General features: G+C 35.9%; 1 protein-coding gene across 1 annotated transcript in view; it reads left to right on the top strand.

The window, feature by feature from the left end:
- The first annotated feature begins 2672 nt into the window (after positions 1-2672).
- Positions 2673-25411, top strand: part of LOC118941214 (N-terminal EF-hand calcium-binding protein 1-like) — a 37423-nt gene continuing 14684 nt past the window's right edge. The window contains exons 1-3 of the mRNA XM_036953643.1: positions 2673-2815; positions 3571-3647; positions 7609-7662. Of these exons, the coding sequence (XP_036809538.1) occupies positions 3597-3647; positions 7609-7662 (105 nt within the window). The 5' untranslated portion in view covers positions 2673-2815; positions 3571-3596. The remainder of the gene's footprint in view (positions 2816-3570; positions 3648-7608; positions 7663-25411) is intronic.

The raw sequence follows: 25411 nt of genomic DNA, 5'->3' as shown, positions 1-25411 counted from the left end.
CTTTGGAAATGTTAATCCAGGGATGTCCCCTTTGGCAGTGTTAATCCAGGGCTATTTCCTTTGGCAGTGTTAATACAGACTGTTCCCTTTGGCAGTGTTAATCCAGACTGTCCCCTTTGGCAGTGTTAATCCAGGGATGTCCCCTTTAGTAGTGTTAATCCAGACGGTTCCCTTTGGCAGTGTTAATCCAGACTGTTCCCTTTGGCAGTGTTAATCCAGGGATGTCCCCTTTGGCAGTGTTAATCCAGGGATGTCCCCTTTGGCAGTGTTAATCCAGACTGTTTCCTTTGGCAGTGTTAATCCAGACTGTTCCCTTTGGCAGTGTTAATCCAGACTGTTCCCTTTGGCAGTGTTAATCCAGGGCTGTCCCCTTTGGCAGTGTTAATCCAGACTGTTCCCTTTGGCAGTGTTAATCCAGGGATGTCCCCTTGGCAGTGTTAATCCAGGGATATCCCCTTTGGCAGTGTTAATCCAGACTGTTCCCTTTGGCAGTGTTAATCCAGACTGTTCCCTTTGGCAGTGTTAATCCAGGGCTGTTCCCTTTGTCAGTGTTTATCCAGACTGTTCCCTTTGACAGTGTTAATCCAGGGCTGTCCCCTTTGTCAGTGTTAATCCAGACTGTTCCCTTTGGCAGTGTTAATCCAGACTGTTCCCTTTGGCAGTGTTAATCCAGGGATGTCCCCTTTGGCAGTGTTAATCCAGGGCTGTCCCCTTTGGCAGTGTTAATCCAGACTGTTTCCTTTGGCAGTGTTAATCCAGGGCTGTCCCTTTGGCAGTGTTAATCCAGACTGTTTCCTTTGGCAGTGTTAATCCAGGGCTGTCCCCTTTGGCAGTGTTAATCCAGACTGTTCCCTTTGGCAGTGTTAATCCAGACTGTTCCCTTTGGCAGTGTTAATCCAGGGATGTCCCCTTTGGCAGTGTTAATCCAGGGATGTCCCCTTTGGCAGTGTTAATCCAGACTGTTTCCTTTGGCAGTGTTATTCCAGACTGTTCCCTTTGGCAGTGTTAATCCAGACTGTTCCCTTTGGCAGTGTTAATCCAGGGCTGTCCCCTTTGGCAGTGTTAATCCAGACTGTTCCCTTTGGCAGTGTTAATCCAGGGATGTCCCCTTTGGCAGTGTTAATCCAGACTGTTCCCTTTGGCAGTGTTAATCCAGACTTTCCCATTTGGCAGTGTTAATCCAGGGCTGTCCCTTTTGGCAGTGTTAATCCAGACTGTTCCCTTTGGCAGTGTTAATCCAGACTGTTCCCTTTGGCAGTGTTAATCCAGGGCTGTCCCCTTTGTCAGTGTTAATCCAGACTGTTCCCTTTGGCATTGTTAATCCAGACTGTTCCCTTTGGAAATGTTAATCCAGGGATGTCCCCTTTGGCAGTGTTAATCCAGGGCTATTTCCTTTGGCAGTGTTAATACAGACTGTTCCCTTTGGCAGTGTTAATCCAGACTGTCCCCTTTGGCAGTGTTAATCCAGGGATGTCCCCTTTAGTAGTGTTAATCCAGACTGTTCCCTTTGGCAGTGTTAATCCAGACTGTTCCCTTTGGCAGTGTTAATCCAGGGATGTCCCCTTTGGCAGTGTTAATCCAGGGATGTCCCCTTTGGCAGTGTTAATCCAGACTGTTTCCTTTGGAAGTGTTAATCCAGACTGTTCCCTTTGGCAGTGTTAATCCAGACTGTTCCCTTTGGCAGTGTTAATCCAGGGCTGTCCCCTTTGGCAGTGTTAATCCAGACTGTTCCCTTTGGCAGTGTTAATCCAGGGATGTCCCCTTGGCAGTGTTAATCCAGGGATGTCCCCTTTGGCAGTGTTAATCCAGACTGTTCCCTTTGGCAGTGTTAATCCAGACTGTTCCCTTTGGCAGTGTTAATCCAGGGCTGTTCCCTTTGTCAGTGTTAATCCAGACTGTTCCCTTTGACAGTGTTAATCCAGGGCTGTCCCCTTTGTCAGTGTTAATCCAGACTGTTCCCTTTGGCAGTGTTAATCCAGACTGTTCCCTTTGGCAGTGTTAATCCAGGGATGTCCCCTTTGGCAGTGTTAATCCAGGGCTGTTTCCTTTGGCAGTGTTAATACAGACTGTTCCCTTTGGCAGTGTTAATCCAGACTGTCCCCTTTGGCAGTGTTAATCCAGGGATGTCCCCTTTGGCAGTGTTAATCCAGGGCTGTTCCCTTTGGCAGTGTTAATCCAGACTGTCCCCTTTGGCAGTGTTAATCCAGACTGTTCCCTTTGGCAGTGTTAATCCAGACTGTTCCCTTTGGCAGTGTTAATCCAGACTGTTCCCTTTGGCAGTGTTAATCCAGGGATGTCTCATTTGGCAGTGTTAATCCAGACTGTCCCCTTTGGCAGTGTTAATCCAGACTGTTCCCTTTGGCAGTGTTAATCCAGACTGTTCCCTTTGGAAGTGTTAATCCAGACTGTCCCCTTTGGCAGTGTTAATCCAGGGATGTCCCCTTTGGCAGTGTTAATCCAGACTGTCCCCTTTGGCAGTGTTAATCCAGGGATGTCCCCTTTGGCAGTGTTAATCCAGACTGTCCCCTTTGGCAGTGTTAATCCATGGATGTCCCATTTGACAGTGTTAATCCAGACTGTCCCATTTGGCAGTGTTAATCCAGACTGTCCCCTTTGGCAGTGTTAATCCAGACTGTCCCCTTTGGCAGTGTTAATCCAGACTGTTCCCTTGTATCCCTGTGTGTGTTCTCCAGACGAGGCCCAGTAAAGCCTGATGTGCTGTCAATCCAGTGGTCAGGGAGAAGATCCAACCGAAGGCTTCAAAGAAATAACAGTCTGTCTCCTAACAACCCACTACTCAGCCTGGTCAACTCAGGTACAATCACACACACACTGTAGGACCAGATGGTGACTCAGTCTGACTGGTATACTATAGGACCAGCTGGTGACTCAGTCTGACTGGTATACTGTAGGGCCAGCTGGTGACTCAGTCTGACTGGTATACTGTAGGACCAGCTGGTGACTCAGTCTGACTGGTATACTGTAGGACCAGCTGGTGACTCAGTCTGACTGGTATACTGTAGGACCAGCTGGTGACTCAGTCTGACTGGTATACTGTAGGACCAGCTGGTGACTCAGTCTGACTGGTATACTGTAGGACCAGCTGGCGACAGTCTGACTGGTAGACTGTAGGACCAGCTGGTGACTCAGTCTGACTGCTATACTGTAGGACCAGCTGGTGACTCAGTCTGACTGGTATACTGTAGGACCAGCTGGTGACTCAGTCTGACTGGTATACTGTAGGACCAGCTGGTGACAGTCTGACTGCTATACTGTAGGACCAGCTGGTGACTCAGTCTGACTGGTATACTGTAGGACCAGCTGGTGACTCAGTCTGACTGGTATACTGTAGGACCAGCTGGTGACTCAGTCTGACTGCTATACTGTAGGACCAGCTGGTGACTCAGTCTGACTGGTATACTGTAGGACCAGCTGGTGACTCAGTCTGACTGGTATACTGTAGGACCAGCTGGTGACTCAGTCTGACTGCTATACTGTGGCATCTGATTACCCCAGGTCAGAGGAAATGTGCCAATGCATTGTAGGTGTGTTCTGCTCCCACTGTGCCAGGTCTGTATGACGAGGACAACCAATGGATGACTCAGGTCAACAGACTCCAGAAGCTGATTGACCGGCTAGAGAAAAAGGTACATGGAAAATATAAAGCACCCTATTCCATCCACTCTCTCTGGTTTTATTCCCTAAATCTCCATCTCTTTATAACTCGCTCCATCTCCATCTCTATATAACTCTCTCCATCTCTATATAACTCTCTCCATCTCTATATAACTCTCTCCATCTCTATATAACTCTCGCCATCTCTATATAACTCTCTCCATCTCCATCTCTATAAAACTCTCTCCATCTCTATATAACTCTCTCCATCTCCATCTCTATATAACTCTCTCCATTTCTATATAACTCTCTCCATCTCCATCTCTATATAACTCTCTCCATCTCTATATAACTCTCTCCATCTCTATATAACTCTCTCCATCTCTATATAACTCTCGCCATCTCTATATAACTCTCTCCATCTCCATCTCTATATAACTCTCTCCATCTCTATATAACTCTCTCCATCTCCATCTCTTTATAACTCTCTCCATCTCCATCTCTATATAACTCTCTCCATCTCTATATAACTCTCTCCATCTCAATATAACTCTCCCCATCTCTATATAACTCTCTCCATCTCTATATAACTCTCTCCATCTCTATATAACTCTCTCCATCTCCATCTCTTTATAACTCTCTCCATCTGTTTATAACTCTCTCCATCTCTCTATAACTCTATATAACTCTCTCCATCTCTATATAACTCTCTCCATCTCTATATAACTCTCTCCATCTCTATATAACTCTCTCCATCTCTATATAACTCTCTCCATCTCCATCTCTATATAACTCTCTCCATCTCTATATAACTCTCTCCATCTCCATCTCTATATAACTCTCTCCATCTCTATATAACTCTCTCCATCTCTTTATAACTCTCTCCATCTCTATATAACTCTCTCCATCTCTATATAACTCTCTCCATCTCTATATAACTCTCTCCATCTCTATATAACTCTCTTCATCTTCATCTCTATATAACTCTCTCCATCTCTATATAACTATCTCCATCTCTATATAACTCTCTCTATCTCTATATAACTCTCTCCATCTCTATATAACTCTCTCCATCTCCATCTCTATATAACTCTCTCCATCTCTATATAACTCTCTCCATCTCTATATAACTCTCGCCATCTCTATATAACTCTCTCCATCTCCATCTCTTTATAACTCTCTCCATCTCTATCTCTATATAACTCTCTCCATCTCTATATAACTCTCTCCATCTCTATATAACTCTCTCCATCTCAATATAACTCTCTCCATCTCTATATAACTCTCGACATCTCTATATAACTCTCTCCATCTCCATCTCTATATAACTCTCTCCATCTCTATATAACTCTCTCCATCTCCATCTATATATAACTCTCTCCATCTCTATATAACTCTCTCCATCTCCATCTCTATATAACTCTCTCCATCTCTATATAACTCTCTCCATCTCTATATAACTCTCGCCATCTCTATATAACTCTCTCCATCTCCATCTCTTTATAACTCTCTCCATCTCTATCTCTATATAACTCTCTCCATCTCTATATAACTCTCTCCATCTCTATATAACTCTCTCCATCTCTATATAACTCTCTCCATCTCTATATAACTCTCTCCATCTCTTTATAACTCTCTCCATCTCCATCTCTATATAACTCTCTCCATCTCTATATAACTTTCTCCATCTCTTTATAACTCTCTCCATCTCTATATAACTCTCTCCATCTCTATATAACTCTCTCCATCTCTATATAACTCTCTCCATCTCTATATAACTCTCTCCATCTCTATATAATTCTCTCCATCTCCATCTCTATATAACTCTCTCCATCTCTATATAACTCTCTCCATCTCCATCTCTTTATAACTCTCTCCATCTCCATCTCTATATAACTCTCTCCATCTCTTTATAACTCTCTCCATCTCTATATAACTCTCTCCATCTCTATATAACTCTCTCCATCTCTATATAACTCTCTCCATCTCTATATAACTCTCTCCATCTCTATATAACTCTCTTCATCTCCATCTTTATATAACTCTCTCCATCTCTATATAACTCTCTCCATCTCTATATAACTCTCTCCATCTCTATATAACTCTCTCCATCTCTATATAACTCTCTCCATCTCTATATAACTCTCTCCATCTCCATCTCTTTATAACTCTCTCCATCTCCATCTCTATATAACTCTCTCCATCTCTATATAACTCTCTCCATCTCTATATAACTCTCTCCATCTCTATATAACTCTCTCCATCTCTATATAACTCTCTCCATCTCTATATAACTCTCTCCATCTCTTTATAACTCTCTCCATCTCCATCTCTCTATAACTCATAACTCTCTCCATCTCTATATAACTCTCTCCATCTCTATATAACTCTCTCCATCTCTATATAACTATCTCCATCTCTATATAACTCTCTCCATCTCTATATAACTCTCTCCATCTCTATATAACTCTCTCCATCTCTCTATAACTCTCTCCATCTCCATCTCTCTATAACTCTCTCCATCTCCATCTCTATATAACTCTCTCCATCTCCATCTCTCTATAACTCTCTCCATCTCTTTATAACTCTCTCCATCTCCATCTCTATATAACTCTCTCCATCTCTATATAACTCTCTCCATCTCCATCTCTATATAACTCTCTCCATCTCTATATAACTCTCTCCATCTCTATATAACTCTCTCCATCTCTTTATAACTCTCCATCTCTATATAACTCTCTCCATCTCTATATAACTCTCTCCATCTCTATATAACTCTCTCCATCTCTTTATAACTCTCTCCATCTCCATCTCTATATAACTCTCTCCATCTCTTTATAACTCTCTCCATCTCTTTATAACTCTCTTCATCTCTATATAACTCTCTTCATCTCCATCTCTATATAACTCTCTCCATCTCCATCTCTATATAACTCTCTCCATCTCTATATAACTCTCTCCATCTCTTTATAACTCTCTCCATCTCTATATAACTCTCTCCATCTCCATCTCTATATAACTCTCTCCATCTCTATATAACTCTATCCATCTCTATATAACTCTCTCCATCTCTTTATAACTCTCTCCATCTCTTTATAACTCTCTCCATCTCTATATAACTCTCTCCATCTCTATATTACTCTCTCCATCTATATCTCTATATAACTCTCTCCATCTCCATCTCTATATAACTCTCTCCATCTCCATCTCTATATAACTCTCTCCATCTCTATATAACTCTCTCCATCTATATCTCTATATAACTCTCTCCATCTCTATATAACTCTCTCCATCTCTATATAACTCTCTCCATCTCTTTATAACTCTCTCCATCTCTATATAACTCTCTCCATCTCATCTCTATATAACTCTCTCCATCTCTATATAACTCTCTCCATCTCCATCTCTATATAACTCTCTCCATCTCTATATAACTCTCTCCATCTCTATATAACTCTCTCCATCTCTATATAACTCTCTCCATCTCTATAACTCATAACTCTCTCCATCTCTATATAACTCTCTCCATCTCCATCTCTTTATAACTCTCTCCATCTCTATATAACTCTCTCCATCTCTATATAACTCTCTCCATCTCTATATAACTCTCTCTATCTCCATCTCTATATAACTCTCTCCATCTCTATATAACTCTCTCCATCTCCATCTCTATATAACTCTCTCCATCTCTATATTACTGTCTCCATCTCCATCTCTATATAACTCTCTCCATCTCTCTATCATTCTCTCACTGGTCACTGACTTGTATGAGTCACACAGTGCAGTAAACATGTAAATTACTGAAGTGTTTCTTAGCAAGGCATACTACACACACACACGCACACACACACACACACACACACACACACACACACACACACACACACACACACACACACACACACACACACACACACACACACACACACACACACACACACACACACACAAACACAAACACACGCACTGACTTGGGTCTCCGGTTTCTTCCAGGAGGTTCGTATGGAGCCAGTTGAAGAGGAGGTGTTGGAAGGAATCACCAAATCAGTAACTTATCTACTATTAGCATTACCCTTCTATCTGTCTGTCGCCCTGTTCTGTCTGTTGCCCTGTTCTGTCTGTCGCCCTGTTCTGTCTGTCGCCCTGATCTGTCTGTCACCCTGTTCTGTCTGTCACACTGTTTGTTCTGTCACCATGTTCTGTCTGTCGCCCTGTTCTGTCTGTCTGTCACCCTGTTCTGTCTGTCACCCTGTTCTGTCTGTCACCCTGTTCTGTCTGTCGCCCTGTTCTGTCTGTTGCCCTGTTCTGTCTGTCGCCCTGTTCTGTCTGTCGCCCTGATCTGTCTGTCACCCTGTTCTGTCTGTCACCCTGTTCGTTCGGTCACTGTGTTCTGTCCGTCACCCTGTTCATCCTGTTCAGTCTGTTCAGTCTGTTCAGTCTCATCTGTCTGTTCAGTCTGTTCAGTCTGTCTGTCTGTCTGTCTGTCTGTCTGTCTGTCTGTCTGTCTGTCTGTCTGTCTGTCTGTCTGTCTGTCTGTCTGTGTATGTCTGGTCTTTCAGGTCTGTCTGGTCTGTCTGTCTGGTCTGTCAGATCTGTCTAGTCTGTCTGTCTGGTTTTTCAGATCTGTCTGGTCTGTCTGGTGAGTCTGGTCAGTCTGGTCTGTCTGTCTGGTCTGTCTGATCTGTCTGTTCAGTCTGTACAGTCTGTCTGTCTGTCTGTCTGTCTGTCTGTCTGTCTGTCTGTGTATGTCTGGTCTTTCAGGTCTGTCTGGTCTGTCTGTCTGGTCTGTCAGATCTGTCTGTCTGGTCTGTCTGGTCTGTTGTCATGGCAGAAGAGAAGACCTGGAACATTCAGAATCAGCTGCAGATGGTTGTCAAGGAAACAGTGGGGCTGAAACTTGTCTTGTCTTCAAGTAGTTTGTTTCCCTCCTCCCTGCGTCTGTCTGAGTCCTTCTCTCTCTTTTCAGACTTTTTGGTGAAGATAGCATGTTTGGATAACATTGAGCTACTACTGTGTGTGTGTGTGTGTGTGTGTGTGTGTGTGTGTGTGTGTGTGTGTGTGTGTGTGTGTGTGTGTGTGTGTTTTGGATGGAGCCATGTTATCAGCATCACACCGTCCCCAGATCATATGTGGAAACCAATTATGTTGATATTTGTTACAGAATAAATGTGTCCACGGGACTGAGGAAGAGTCCATTTGGGATAGTGCTTAAACTAGTGCAACAGTGCGACATAGAACCTGGGGTAGAATACTGACATATTGATCATCACATATTGATCATCACATATTGATCATCACATATTGATCATATTTTACAGTGAAACAGTGAATTTTCATCACATATGTAGTTTATCATTACATAATGCATACGACTGACTGAGCCTCGTGTGAGTCTGTTTGTGAGCCACGCGGGCTCCAATTAGCCTGTAGAGGAGAGAGAGAGAGACAGAGAGCCACAGTTAAAGGGCATGGTATTAGTGCAGAACCAGCTCAGAGGTCACTGGTGACCCAGGGGAGAAAGCTTTCACTTACTGTACCCATCAGCCCCTTCTGCTACTGTCAACAAACCCTGCCTCTCTCAACAGACTGGTTATGCCACAAATGGAACCCTATTCCCTATTTAGTGCACTACTTTAGACCAGGGGCCCTGGTAGTACACTACTTTAGACCAGGGACCCTGGTAGTACACTACTTTAGACCAGGGGCCCTGGTAGTATACTACTTTAGACCAGGGGCCCTGGTAGTGCACTACTTTAGACCAGGGACCCTGTTAGGGCACTACTTTAGACCAGGGGCCCTGGTAGTACACTACTTTAGACCAGGGGCCCTGGTAGTACACTACTTTAGACCAGGGGCCCTGGTTAGTACACTACTTTAGACCAGGGACCCTGGTTAGTACACTACTTTAGACCAGGGACCCTGGTTAGTACACTACTTTAGACCAGGGACCCTGGAAGTACACTACTTTAGACCAGGGACCTTGGTAGTACACTACTTTAGACCAGGGACCCTGTTAGGGCACTACTTTAGACCAGGGACGCTGTTAGGGCACTACTTTAGACCAGGGGCCCTGGTAGTGCACTACTTTAGACCAGGGACCCTGTTAGGGCACTACTTTAGATCAGGGACCCTGGTAGTACACTACTTTAGACCAGGGATCCTGGTAGTGCACTACTTTAGACCAGGGGCCCTGGTAGGGCACTACTTTAGACCAAGGGTCCTGGTTAGTACACTACTTTAGACCAGGGGCCCTGGTAGTACACTACTTTAGACCAGGGGCCCTGGTAGTACAGTACTTTAGACCAGGGACCCTGGTAGTACACTACTTTAGACCAGGGACCCTGGTAGTGCACTACTTTAGACCAGGGACCCTGGTAGTACACTACTTTAGATCAGGGACCCTGGTAGTACACTACTTTAGACCAGGGACCCTGGTAGTACACTACTTTAGACCAGGGACCCTGGTAGTACACTACTTTAGACCAGGGACCCTGGTAGTACACTACTTTAGACCAGGGACCCTGGTAGTGCACTACTTTAGACCAGGGGCCCTGGTAGTACACTACTTTAGACCAGGGGCCCTGGTAGTACAGTACTTTAGACCAGGGGCCCTGGTGGGGCACTACTTTAGACCAGGGCCCTGGTTAGTACACTACTTTAGACCAGGGGCCCTGGTAGTACACTACTTTAGACCAGGGGCCCTGGTAGTACACTACTTTAGATCAGGGACCCTGGTAGTACACTACTTTAGACCAGGGATCCTGGTAGTGCACTACTTTAGACCAGGGACCCTGGTAGTGCACTACTTTAGACCAGGGGCCCTGGTAGGGCACTACTTTAGACCAGGGGCCCTGGTTAGTACACTACTTTAGACCAGGGACCCTGGTAGTGCACTACTTTAGACCAGGGGCCCTGGTTAGTACACTAAATATGGAATAGGGTGCCATTTGGGATGCAAAAATCATTTCCTTAAAATACAATTGTATTTGTCACATGCTCCGAATACAACAAGTGTAGACCTTACCGCGAAATGCTCACTTCCTTGGCGTCCACATCACCAACAAACTAGAAAAAGAGAGTTGTGAAGAGGGCCCTCTTCACAACTCTCTTTTTCTAGTTTGTTGGTGACGTGGACGCCAAGGAACTTGAAGCCCTCAAACTGCTCTACTCCAGCCTCATCAATGAGAATGAGGGCCTGCTTTTGCTGTAGTCCACAAACATCTCCTTTGTCTTGATCATGTTGAGGGAGAGGTTTTTGTCCTGGCACCACACGGACAGGTCTCTGACCTCCTCCTTATAGGCTGCCTCAACGTTGTAGGACAGGTTTTTGTCCTGGCACCACACGGACAGGTCTCTGACCTCCTCCTTATAGGCTGCCTCAACGTTGTAGGACAGGTTGTTGTCCTGGCACCACACGGCCAGGTCTCTGACCTCCTCCTTATAGGCTGCCTCAACGTTGTAGGACAGGTTGTTGTCCTGGCACCACACGGCCAGGTCTCTGACCTCCTCCTTATAGGCTGCCTCAACGTTGTAGGACAGGTTGTTGTCCTGGCACCACACGGCCAGGTCTCTGACCTCCTCCTTATAGGCTGCCTCAACGTTGTAGGACAGGTTGTTGTCCTGGCAACACACGGCCAGGTCTCTGACCTCCTCCTTATAGGCTGCCTCAACGTTGTAGAACAGGTTGTTGTCCTGGCAACACACGGCCAGGTCTCTGACCTCCTCCTTATAGGCTGCCTCAACGTTGTAGGACAGGTTGTTGTCCTGGCACCACACGGCCAGGTCTCTGACCTCCTCCTTATAGGCTGCCTCAACGTTGTAGGACAGGTTGTTGTCCTGGCACCACACGGCCAGGTCTCTGATCTCCTCCTTATAGGCTGTCTTGTCGGTGATCAGGCCTACCACTGTTGTGTCGTCAGCAAACTTAATGATGGTGTTAGAGTCGTGCCAGGCCGTGCAGTCATGAGTGAACAGGGAGGAAAGGAGGGGACTGAGCAGGACCACTGAGGGGTCATAATATGAGCTATTATTATCCCAGATCAAATCAAATCAAATCAAATGTATTTATATAGCCCTTCGTACATCAGCTGATATCTCAAAGTGCTGTACAGAAACCCAGCCTAAAACCCCAAACAGCAAGCAATGCAGGTGTAGAAGCACGGTGGCTAGGAAAAACTCCCTAGAAAGGCCAAAACCTAGGAAGAAACCTAGAGAGGAACCAGGCTATGTGGCTATGTTGAGGCAGATCTGTTTATGTTGTTGTTTATGTGTTGTTATGTTTTTATGTTGATGTTTATGTGTTATGTTGTTGTTTATGTGGTTATGTATATGTTGTTATATTGTTGTTTATGTGTTGTTATGTTTTTGTGTTGATGTTTATGTTTATTTGTTGTTTCTATGTTATGTGGTTATGTATATGTTGTTATGTTGTTTTCTATGTGTTGTTATGTTGTTGTTTATGTGTTATGTTGTTGTTTATGTGTTGTTATGTTGTTGTTTATGTGTTGTTATGTTGTTGTTTATGTGTTATGTTGTTGTTTATGTGTTGTTATGTTGTTGTTTATGTGTTGTTATGTTGTTGTCTACATGTTGTTATGTTGTTGTTTATGTGTTATTATGTTGTTGTTTATGTCTTGTTATGTTGCTGTTTATGTGTTGTTATTTGTTGTTTATGTGTTATTATGTTGTTGTTTATGTGTTATGTTGTTGTTTATGTGTTATGTTGTTGTTTATGTGTTATGTTGTTGTTTATGTGTTGTTATGTTGATGTCTATGTGTTGTTTTTTATGTGTTGTTGTTTATGTGTTATGTTTATGTGTTGTTTATTCGTTGTTATGTTGTTGTCTATGTGTTGTTATGTTGTTGTTTATTCGTTGTTATGTTGTTGTCTATGTGTTGTTATGTTGTTGTTTATGTGTTGTTATGTTGTTGTTTATGTGTTGTTATGTTGTTGTTTATGTGTTATGTTGTTGTTTATGTGTTGTTATGTTGTTGTTTATGTGTTGTTATGTTGTTGTTTATGTGTTGTTATGTTGTTGTTTATGTGTTGTTATGTTGTTGTTTATGTGTTGTTATGTTGTTGTTTATGTGTTGTTATGTTGTTGTTTATGTGTTGTTATGTTGTTGTTTATGTGTTGTTATGTTGTTGTCTATGTGTTGTTATGTTGTTGTTTATGTGTTGTTATGTTGTTGTTTATGTGTTGTTATGTTGTTGTTTATGTGTTGTTATGTTGTTGTCTATGTGTTGTTATGTTGTTGTTTATGTGTTGTTATGTTGTTGTTTATGTGTTGTTATGTTGTTGTTTATGTGTTGTTATGTTGTTGTCTACGTGTTGTTATGTTGTTGTTTATGTGTTGTTATGTTGTTGTCTACGTGTTGTTATGTTGTTGTTTATGTGTTGTTATGTTTATGTGTTGTTATGTTGTTGTTTATGCGTTGTTATGTTGTTGTTTATGTGTTGTTATGTTGTTGTTTATGTGTTGTTATGTTGTTGTTTATGTGTTATGTTGTTGTTTATGTGTTGTTATGTTGTTGTCTACGTGTTGTTATGTTGTTGTTTATGTGTTGTTATGTTTATGTGTTGTTATGTTGTTGTTTATGTGTTGTTATGTTGTTGTTTATGTGTTGTTATGTTTATGCGTTGTTATGTTGTTGTTTATGTGTTGTTATGTTGTTGTCTACGTGTTATTATGTTGTTGTTTATGTGTTGTTATGTTGTTGTTTATGTGTTGTTATGTTGTTGTCTATGTGTTGTTATGTTGTTGTCTACGTGTTGTTATGTTGTTGTTTATGTGTTGTTATGTTAACATAACATAACAACACATAAACAACAACATAACAACACATAAACAACAACATAATAACACGTAGACAACAACATAACAACACATAAACAACAACATAACAACGCATAAACATAACAACACAAACAACAACATAACAACACATAAACAACAACATAACAACACATAAACATAACAACACATAAACAACAACATAACAACACGTAGACAACATAACAACACATAAACAACAACATAACACATAAACAACAACATAACAACATATATGTGTTATTATGTTGTTGTTTATGTGTTGTTATGATTATGTGTTGTTTATTCGTTGTTATGTTGTTGTTTATGCGTTGTTATGTTGTTTTTTATGTGTTGTTATGTTGTTGTTTATGTGTTATGTTGTTGTTTATTCGTTGTTATGTTGTTGTTTATGTGTTGTTATGTTGTTGTTTATGTGTTGTTATGTTGTTGTCTACGTGTTGTTATGTTGTTGTTTATGTGTTGTTATGTTGTTGTTTATGTGTTATGTTGTTGTCTACGTGTTGTTATGTTGTTGTTTATGTGTTGTTATGTTGTTGTCTACGTGTTGTTATGTTGTTGTTTATGTGTTGTTATGTTTATGTGTTGTTTATTCGTTGTTATGTGGTTATTTATATGTTGTTATGTTGTTGTTTATGTGTTGTTATGTTGTTGTTTATGCGTTGTTATGTTGTTGTTTATGTGTTATGTTGTTGTTTATATGTTGTTATGTTGTTGTTTATGCGTTGTTATTTTGTTGTTTATGTGTTGTTATGTTGTTGTCTACGTCTTGTTATGTTGTTGTTTATGTGTTGTTATGTTGTTGTTTATGTGTTATTATGTTGTTGTTTATGTGTTGTTATGTTGTTGTTTATGCGTTGTTATTTTGTTGTTTATGTGTTGTTATTTTGTTGTTTATGTGTTGTTATGTTGTTGTCTACGTGTTGTTATGTTGTTGTTTATGTGTTGTTATGTTGTTGTTTATGTGTTGTTATGTTGTTGTTTATGTGTTATGTTGTTGTTTATGTGTTGTTATGTTGTTGTTTATGTGTTGTTATGTTGTTGTTTATGTGTTGTTATGTTGTTGTTTATGTGTTGTTATGTTGTTGTTTATGTGTTGTTATGTTGTTGTTTATGCGTTGTTATTTTGTTGTTTATGTGTTGTTATGTTGTTGTTTATGTGTTATGTTGTTGTTTATGTGTTATGTTGTTGTTTATTCGTTGTTATGTTGTTGTTTATGTGTTGTTATGTTGTTGTTTATGTGTTGTTATGTTGTTGTCTACGTGTTGTTATGTTGTTGTTTATGTGTTGTTATGTTGTTGTTTATGTGTTGTTATGTTGTTGTTTATGTGTTATTATGTTGTTGTCTACGTGTTGTTATGTTGTTGTTTATGTGTTATGTTGTTGTTTATTCGTTGTTATGTTGTTGGTTATGTGTTGTTATGTTGTTGTTTATGTGTTGTTATGTTGTTGTTTATGTGTTGTTATGTTGTTGTTTATGTGTTGTTATGTTGTTGTTTATGCGTTGTTATGTTGTTGGTTATGTGTTGTTATGTTGTTGTCTATGCGTTGTTATGTTGTTGTTTATGTGTTATGTTGTTGTCTACGTGTTGTTATGTTGTTGTTTATGTGTTATGTTGTTGTTTATGTGTTGTTATGTTGTTGTCTATGTGTTGTTATGTTGTTGTTTATGTGTTGTTATGTTGTTGTTTATGCGTTGTTATGTTGTTGTTTATGTGTTGTTATGTTGTTGTTTATGTGTTGTTATGTTGTTGTTTATGTGTTGTTATGTTGTTGTTTATGTGTTATGTTGTTGTTTATGTGTTGTTATGTTGTTGTCTACGTGTTGTTATGTTGTTGTTTATGTGTTGTTATGTTTATGTGTTGTTATGTTGTTGTTTATGTGTTGTTATGTTGTTGTTTATGTGTTGTTATGTTTATGCGTTGTTATGTTGTTGTTTATGTGTTGTTATGTTGTTGTCTACGTGTTATTATGTTGTTGTTTATGTGTTGTTATGTTGTTGTTTATGTGTTGTTATGTTGTTGTCTATGTGTTGTTATGTTGTTGTCTACGTGTTGTTATGTTGTTGTTTATGTGTTGTTATGTTAACATAACATAACAACACATAAACAACAACATAACAACACATAAACAACAACATAATAACACGTAGACAACAACATAACAACACATATAAACATATACAACATATAAATAACCACATAACAACACATAAACAACAAAATAACAACGCATAAACAACAACATAACAACATATAAACAACAACATAACACATACACAACAACATAACAACACATAAACAACAACATAACAACACATAAACAACAACATAACAACATATAAATAACCACATAACAACGAATAAACAACAACATAACAACACATAAACAACAACATAACAACACGTAGACAACAACATAACAACACATAAACAACAACATAACAACACGTAGACAACAACATAACAACACATAAACAACAACATAACAACACATAAACAACAACATAACAACACATAACCAACAACATAACAACGAATAAACAACAACATAACACATAAACAACAACATAACACATAAACAACAACATAACAACACATAAACAACAACATAACAACACATAAACAACAACATAACACATATAAACAACAACATAACAACACATAAACAACAACATAACAACACATAAACAACAACATAACACATAAACAACAACATAACAACACATAAACAACAACATAACAACACATAAACAACAACATAACAACACATAAACAACAACATAACACATATAAACAACAACATAACAACACATAAACAACAACATAACAACACATAAACAACAACATAACACATAAACAACAACATAACAACACATAAACAACAACATAACAACACGTAGACAACAACATAACAACACATAAACAACAACATAACAACACATAAACAACAACATAACAACGAATAAACAACAACATAACACATAAACAACAACATAACACATAAACAACAACATAACAACACATAAACAACAAAATAACAACGCATAAACAACAACATAACAACACATAAACAACAACATAACAACACATAAACAACAACATAACAACACATAAACAACAACATAACAACACATAAACAACAACATAACAACACATAAACAACAACATAACACATAAACAACAACATAGCAACACATAAACAACAACATAACAACACATAAACAACAACATAACAACACGTAGACAACAACATAACAACACATAAACAACAAAATAACAACACATAAACAACAAAATAACAACGCATAAACAACAACATAACAACACATAAAAAACAACATAATAACACATAAACAACAACATAACAACACATAAACAACAACATAACAACACGTAGACAACAACATAACAACACATAAACAACAAAATAACAACGCATAAACAACAACATAACAACATATAAACAACAACATAACACATAAACAACAACATAACAACGCATAAACAACAACATAACAACACATAAACAACAACATAACAACATATAAATAACCACATAACAACGAATAAACAACACATAAAAATAACAACACATAAACAACAACATAACAACACGTAGACAACAACATAACAACACATAAACAACAACATAACAACACGTAGACAACAACATAACACATAAACAACAACATAACAACACATAAACAACAACATAACAACACATAGACAACAACATAACAACACATAAACAACAACATAACAACACATAAACAACAACATAACAACGAATAAACAACAACATAACACATAAACAACAACATAACAACACATAAACAACAACATAACAACGCATAAACAACAACATAACAACGAATAAACAACACATAAACATAACAACACATAAACAACAACATAATAACACATATATGTTGTTATGTTGTTGTTTATGTGTTATGTTGTTGTTTATGTGTTGTTATGTTGTTGTTATGTTGTTGTTTATGCGTTGTTATGTTGTTGTTTATGTGTTGTTATGTTGTTGTTTATGTGTTATGTTGTTGTTTATTCGTTGTTATGTTGTTGTTTATGTGTTGTTATGTTGTTGTTTATGTGTTGTTATGTTGTTGTTTATGCAACACATAAACAACAACATAACAACACATAAACAACAACATAACAACACATAAACAACAACATAACAACACATAGACAACAACATAACAACACATAAACAACAACATAACAACATATAAACAACAACATAACAACGCATAAACAACAACATAACAACACATAAACAACAACATAACAACACATAAACAACAACATAACAACACATAAACAACAAAATAACACATAAACAACAACATAACAACGCATAAACAACAACATAACAACACATAAACAACAACATAACAACACGTAGACAACAACATAACAACACATAAACAACAACATAACACATAAACAACAACATAACAACACATAAACAACAACATAACAACGCATAAACAACAACATAACAACACATAAACAACAACATAACAACACGTAGACAACAACATAACAACATATAAACAACAACATAACAACATATAAATAACCACATAACAACACATAAACAACAAAATAACAACGCATAAACAACAACATAACAACATATAAACAACAACATAACACATACACAACAACATAACAACACATAAACAACAACATAACAACACATAAACAACAACATAACAACATATAAATAACCACATAACAACGAATAAACAACAACATAACAACACATAAACAACAACATAACAACACGTAGACAACAACATAACAACACATAAACAACAACATAACAACACGTAGACAACAACATAACAACACATAAACAACAACATAACAACACATAAACAACAACATAACAACACATAACCAACAACATAACAACGAATAAACAACAACATAACACATAAACAACAACATAACACATAAACAACAACATAACAACACATAAACAACAACATAACAACACATAAACAACAACATAACACATATAAACAACAACATAACAACACATAAACAACAACATAACAACACATAAACAACAACATAACACATAAACAACAACATAACAACACATAAACAACAACATAACAACACATAAACAACAACATAACACATAAACAACAACATAACAACACATAAACAACAACATAACACATATAAACAACAACATAACAACACATAAACAACAACATAACAACACATAAACAACAACATAACACATAAACAACAACATAACAACACATAAACAACAACATAACAACACGTAGACAACAACATAACAACACATAAACAACAACATAACAACACATAAACAACAACATAACAACGAATAAACAACAACATAACACATAAACAACAACATAACACATAAACAACAACATAACAACACATAAACAACAAAATAACAACGCATAAACAACAACATAACAACACATAAACAACAACATAACAACACATAAACAACAACATAACAACACATAAACAACAACATAACAACACATAAACAACAACATAACAACACATAAACAACAACATAACACATAAACAACAACATAGCAACACATAAACAACAACATAACAACACATAAACAACAACATAACAACACGTAGACAACAACATAACAACACATAAACAACAAAATAACAACACATAAACAACAAAATAACAACGCATAAACAACAACATAACAACACATAAAAAACAACATAATAACACATAAACAACAACATAACAACACATAAACAACAACATAACAACACGTAGACAACAACATAACAACACATAAACAACAAAATAACAACGCATAAACAACAACATAACAACATATAAACAACAACATAACACATAAACAACAACATAACAACGCATAAACAACAACATAACAACACATAAACAACAACATAACAACATATAAATAACCACATAACAACGAATAAACAACACATAAAAATAACAACACATAAACAACAACATAACAACACGTAGACAACAACATAACAACACATAAACAACAACATAACAACACGTAGACAACAACATAACACATAAACAACAACATAACAACACATAAACAACAACATAACAACACATAGACAACAACATAACAACACATAAACAACAACATAACAACACATAAACAACAACATAACAACGAATAAACAACAACATAACACATAAACAACAACATAACAACACATAAACAACAACATAACAACGCATAAACAACAACATAACAACGAATAAACAACACATAAACATAACAACACATAAACAACAACATAATAACACATATATGTTGTTATGTTGTTGTTTATGTGTTATGTTGTTGTTTATGTGTTGTTATGTTGTTGTCTACGTGTTGTTATGTTGTTGTTTATGTGTTGTTATGTTTATGTGTTGTTATGTTGTTGTTTATGTGTTGTTATGTTGTTGTTTATGTGTTGTTATGTTTATGCGTTGTTATGTTGTTGTTTATGTGTTGTTATGTTGTTGTCTACGTGTTATTATGTTGTTGTTTATGTGTTGTTATGTTGTTGTTTATGTGTTGTTATGTTATGTTAACATAACAACACATAAACAACAACATAACAACACGTAGACAACAACATAACAACACATAGACAACAACATAACAACACATAAACAACAACATAACAACACATAAACAACAACATAATAACACGTAGACAACAACATAACAACACATAAACAACAACATAACAACGCATAAACATAACAACACATAAACAACAACATAACAACACATAAACAACAACATAACAACACATAAACATAACAACACATAAACAACAACATAACAACACGTAGACAACAACATAACAACACATAAACAACAACATAACACATAAACAACAACATAACAACACATAAACAACAACATAACAACACATAAACAACAACATAACAACACATAAACAACAACATAACAACGCATAAACAACAACATAACAACACATAAACAACAACATAACAACACATAGACAACAACATAACAACACATAAACAACAACATAACACATAAACAACAACATAACAACACGTAGACAACAACATAACACATAAACAACAACATAACAACGCATAGACAACAACATAACAACACATAACCAACAACATAACAACGCATAAACAACAACATAACAACACATAAACAACAACATAACAACACATAAACAACAACATAACAACACATAAACAACAACATAACAACACATAACCAACAACATAACAACGAATAAACAACAACATAACACATAAACAACAACATAACAACACGTAGACAACAACATAATAACACATAAACAACAACATAACAACACATAAACAACAACATAACAACACATAAACAACAACATAACAACACGTAGACAACAACATAACAACACATAAACAACAACATAACAACACATAAACAACAACATAACAACGAATAAACAACAACATAACACATAAACAACAACATAACACATAAACAACAACATAACACATAAACAACAACATAACAACACATAAACAACAACATAACACATAACCAACAACATAACAACATATAAACAACAACATAACACATAAACAACAACATAACAACACATAAACAACAACATAACAACACATAAACAACAACATAACAACGCATAAACAACAACATAACAACACATAAACAACAACATAACAACACATAGACAACAACATAACAACACATAAACAACAACATAACAACACATAAACAACAACATAACAACACGTAGACAACAACATAACAACACATAAACAACAACATAACACGTAGACAACAACATAACAACACATAGACAACAACATAACAACATATAAACAACAACATAACAACACATAAACAACAACATAACAACACATAAACAACAACATAACAACACGTAGACAACAACATAACAACACATAAACAACAACATAACAACACGTAGACAACAACATAACAACACATAGACAACAACATAACAACATATAAACAACAACATAACAACGCATAAACAACAACATAACAACACATAAACAACAACATAACAACACATAAACAACAACATAACAACACATAAACAAAAAAATAACACATAAACAACAACATAACAACACGTAGACAACAACATAACAACACATAAACAACAACATAACACATAAACAACAACATAACAACACATAAACAACAACATAACAACGCATAAACAACAACATAACAACACATAAACAACAACATAACAACACGTAGACAACAACATAACAACATATAAACAACAACATAACAACATATAAATAACCACATAACAACACATAAACAACAAAATAACAACGCATAAACAACAACATAACAACATATAAACAACAACATAACACATACACAACAACATAACAACACATAAACAACAACATAACAACACATAAACAACAACATAACAACATATAAATAACCACATAACAACGAATAAACAACAACATAACAACACATAAACAACAACATAACAACACGTAGACAACAACATAACAACACATAAACAACAACATAACAACACGTAGACAACAACATAACAACACATAAACAACAACATAACAACACATAAACAACAACATAACAACACATAACCAACAACATAACAACGAATAAACAACAACATAACACATAAACAACAACATAACACATAAACAACAACATAACAACACATAAACAACAACATAACAACACATAAACAACAACATAACACATATAAACAACAACATAACAACACATAAACAAAAACATAACAACACATAAACAACAACATAACACATAAACAACAACATAACAACACATAAACAACAACATAACAACACATAAACAACAACATAACACATAAACAACAACATAACAACACATAAACAACAACATAACACATATAAACAACAACATAACAACACATAAACAACAACATAACAACACATAAACAACAACATAACACATAAACAACAACATAACAACACATAAACAACAACATAACAACACGTAGACAACAACATAACAACACATAAACAACAACATAACAACACATAAACAACAACATAACAACGAATAAACAACAACATAACACATAAACAACAACATAACACATAAACAACAACATAACAACACATAAACAACAAAATAACAACGCATAAACAACAACATAACAACACATAAACAACAACATAACAACACATAAACAACAACATAACAACACATAAACAACAACATAACAACACATAAACAACAACATAACACATAAACAACAACATAGCAACACATAAACAACAACATAACAACACATAAACAACAACATAACAACACGTAGACAACAACATAACAACACATAAACAACAAAATAACAACACATAAACAACAAAATAACAACGCATAAACAACAACATAACAACACATAAACAACAACATAATAACACATAAACAACAACATAACAACACATAAACAACAACATAACAACACGTAGACAACAACATAACAACACATAAACAACAAAATAACAACGCATGTGTTGTTATGTTGTTGTTTATGCGTTGTTATTTTGTTGTTTATGTGTTGTTATGTTGTTGTTTATGTGTTATGTTGTTGTTTATGTGTTATGTTGTTGTTTATTCGTTGTTATGTTGTTGTTTATGTGTTGTTATGTTGTTGTTTATGCGTTGTTATGTTGTTGTTTATGTGTTGTTATGTTGTTGTTTATGTGTTATGTTGTTGTTTATGTGTTGTTATGTTGTTGTCTACGTGTTGTTATGTTGTTGTTTATGTGTTGTTATGTTGTTGTTTATGCGTTGTTATGTTGTTGTTTATGTGTTATTTTGTTGTTTATGTGTTGTTATGTTGTTGTTTATGTGTTGTTATGTTGTTGTTTATGTGTTGTTATGTTGTTGTTTATGCGTTGTTATGTTGTTGTTTATATGTTGTTATGTTGTTGTCTATGTGTTGTTATGTTGTTGTCTACGTGTTGTTATGTTGTTGTTTATGTGTTGTTATGTTGTTGTCTACGTGTTGTTATGTTGTTGTTTATGTGTTGTTATGTTGTTGTTTATGTGTTGTTATGTTGTTGTTTATATGTTGTTATGTTGTTGTCTATGTGTTGTTATGTTGTTGTCTACGTGTTGTTATGTTGTTGTTTATGTGTTGTTATGTTGTTGTCTACGTGTTGTTATGTTGTTGTTTATGTGTTGTTATGTTGTTGTTTATGTGTTGTTATGTTGTTGTCTATGTGTTGTTATGTTGTTGTTTATGTGTTGTTATGTTGTTGTTTATGCGTTGTTATGTTGTTGTTTATGTGTTGTTATGTTGTTGTTTATGTGTTGTTATGTTGTTGTTTATGTGTTATGTTGTTGTTTATATGTTGTTATGTTGTTGGTTATGTGTTATGTTGTTGTTTATGTGTTGTTATGTTGTTGTTTATGTGTTATGTTGTTGTTTATGTGTTGTTATGTTGTTGTTTATGTGTTGTTATGTTGTTGTTTATATGTGTTATGTTGTTGTTTATGTGTTGTTATGTTGTTGTTTATGTGTTATGTTGTTGTTTATGTGTTGTTATGTTGTTGTTTATGTGTTGTTATGTTGTTGTTTATGTGTTATGTTGTTGTTTATGTGTTATGTTGTTGTTTATGTGTTGTTATGTTGTTGTTTATGTGTTATGTTGTTGTTTATGTGTTATGTTGTTGTTTATGTGTTATGTTGTTGTTTATGTGTTGTTATGTTGTTGTTTATGTGTTGTTATGTTGTTGTTTATGTGTTATGTTGTTGTTTATGTGTTGTTATGTTGTTGTTTATGTGTTGTTATGTTGTTGTTTATATGTGTTATGTTGTTGTTTATGTGTTGTTATGTTGTTGTTTATGTGTTGTTATGTTGTTGTTTATGTGTTATGTTGTTGTTTATGTGTTATGTTGTTGTTTATTCGTTGTTATGTTGTTGGTTATGTGTTGTTATGTTGTTGTTTATGTGTTGTTATGTTGTTGTTTATGTGTTGTTATGTTGTTGTCTACGTGTTGTTATGTTGTTGTTTATGTGTTGTTATGTTGTTGTCTACGTGTTGTTATGTTGTTGTTTATGTGTTGTTATGTTGTTGTTTATTCGTTGTTATGTGGTTATTTATATGTTGTTATGTTGTTGTTTATGTGTTGTTATGTTGTTGTTTATGTGTTGTTATGTTGTTGTGTATGTGTTATGATGTTGTTATGTTGTTGTTTATGCGTTGTTATTTTGTTGTTTATGTGTTGTTATGTGGTTATTTATATGTTGTTATGTTGTTGTTTATATGTTGTTATGTTGTTGTCTACGTGTTGTTATGTTGTTGTTTATGTGTTGTTATGTTGTTGTTTATGCGTTGTTATGTTGTTGTTTATGTGTTGTTATGTTGTTGTTTATGTGTTATGTTGTTGTTTATGTATTGTTATGTTGTTGTCTACGTGTTGTTATGTTGTTGTTTATGTGTTGTTATGTTGTTGTTTATGCGTTGTTATGTTGTTGTTTATGTGTTATTTTGTTGTTTATGTGTTGTTATGTTGTTGTTTATGTGTTGTTATGTTGTTGTTTATGCGTTGTTATGTTGTTGTTTATGTGTAATTTTGTTGTTTATGTGTTGTTATGTGGTTATTTATATGTTGTTATGTTGTTGTTTATGTGTTGTTATGTTGTTGTTTATGCGTTGTTATGTTGTTGTTTATGTGTTGTTATGTTGTTGTTTATGTGTTATGTTGTTGTTTATGTATTGTTATGTTGTTGTCTACGTGTTGTTATGTTGTTGTTTATGTGTTGTTATGTTGTTGTTTATGCGTTGTTATGTTGTTGTTTATGTGTTATTTTGTTGTTTATGTGTTGTTATGTTGTTGTTTATGTGT

The sequence above is a fragment of the Oncorhynchus mykiss genome, chromosome 18 (genome assembly GCF_013265735.2).
Source record: "Oncorhynchus mykiss isolate Arlee chromosome 18, USDA_OmykA_1.1, whole genome shotgun sequence".
In the NCBI taxonomy this organism is placed as follows: domain Eukaryota; kingdom Metazoa; phylum Chordata; class Actinopteri; order Salmoniformes; family Salmonidae; genus Oncorhynchus; species Oncorhynchus mykiss.
Note: the sequence above shows the minus strand (reverse complement) of the source record. Positions and strands in the feature narration are given on the sequence as shown.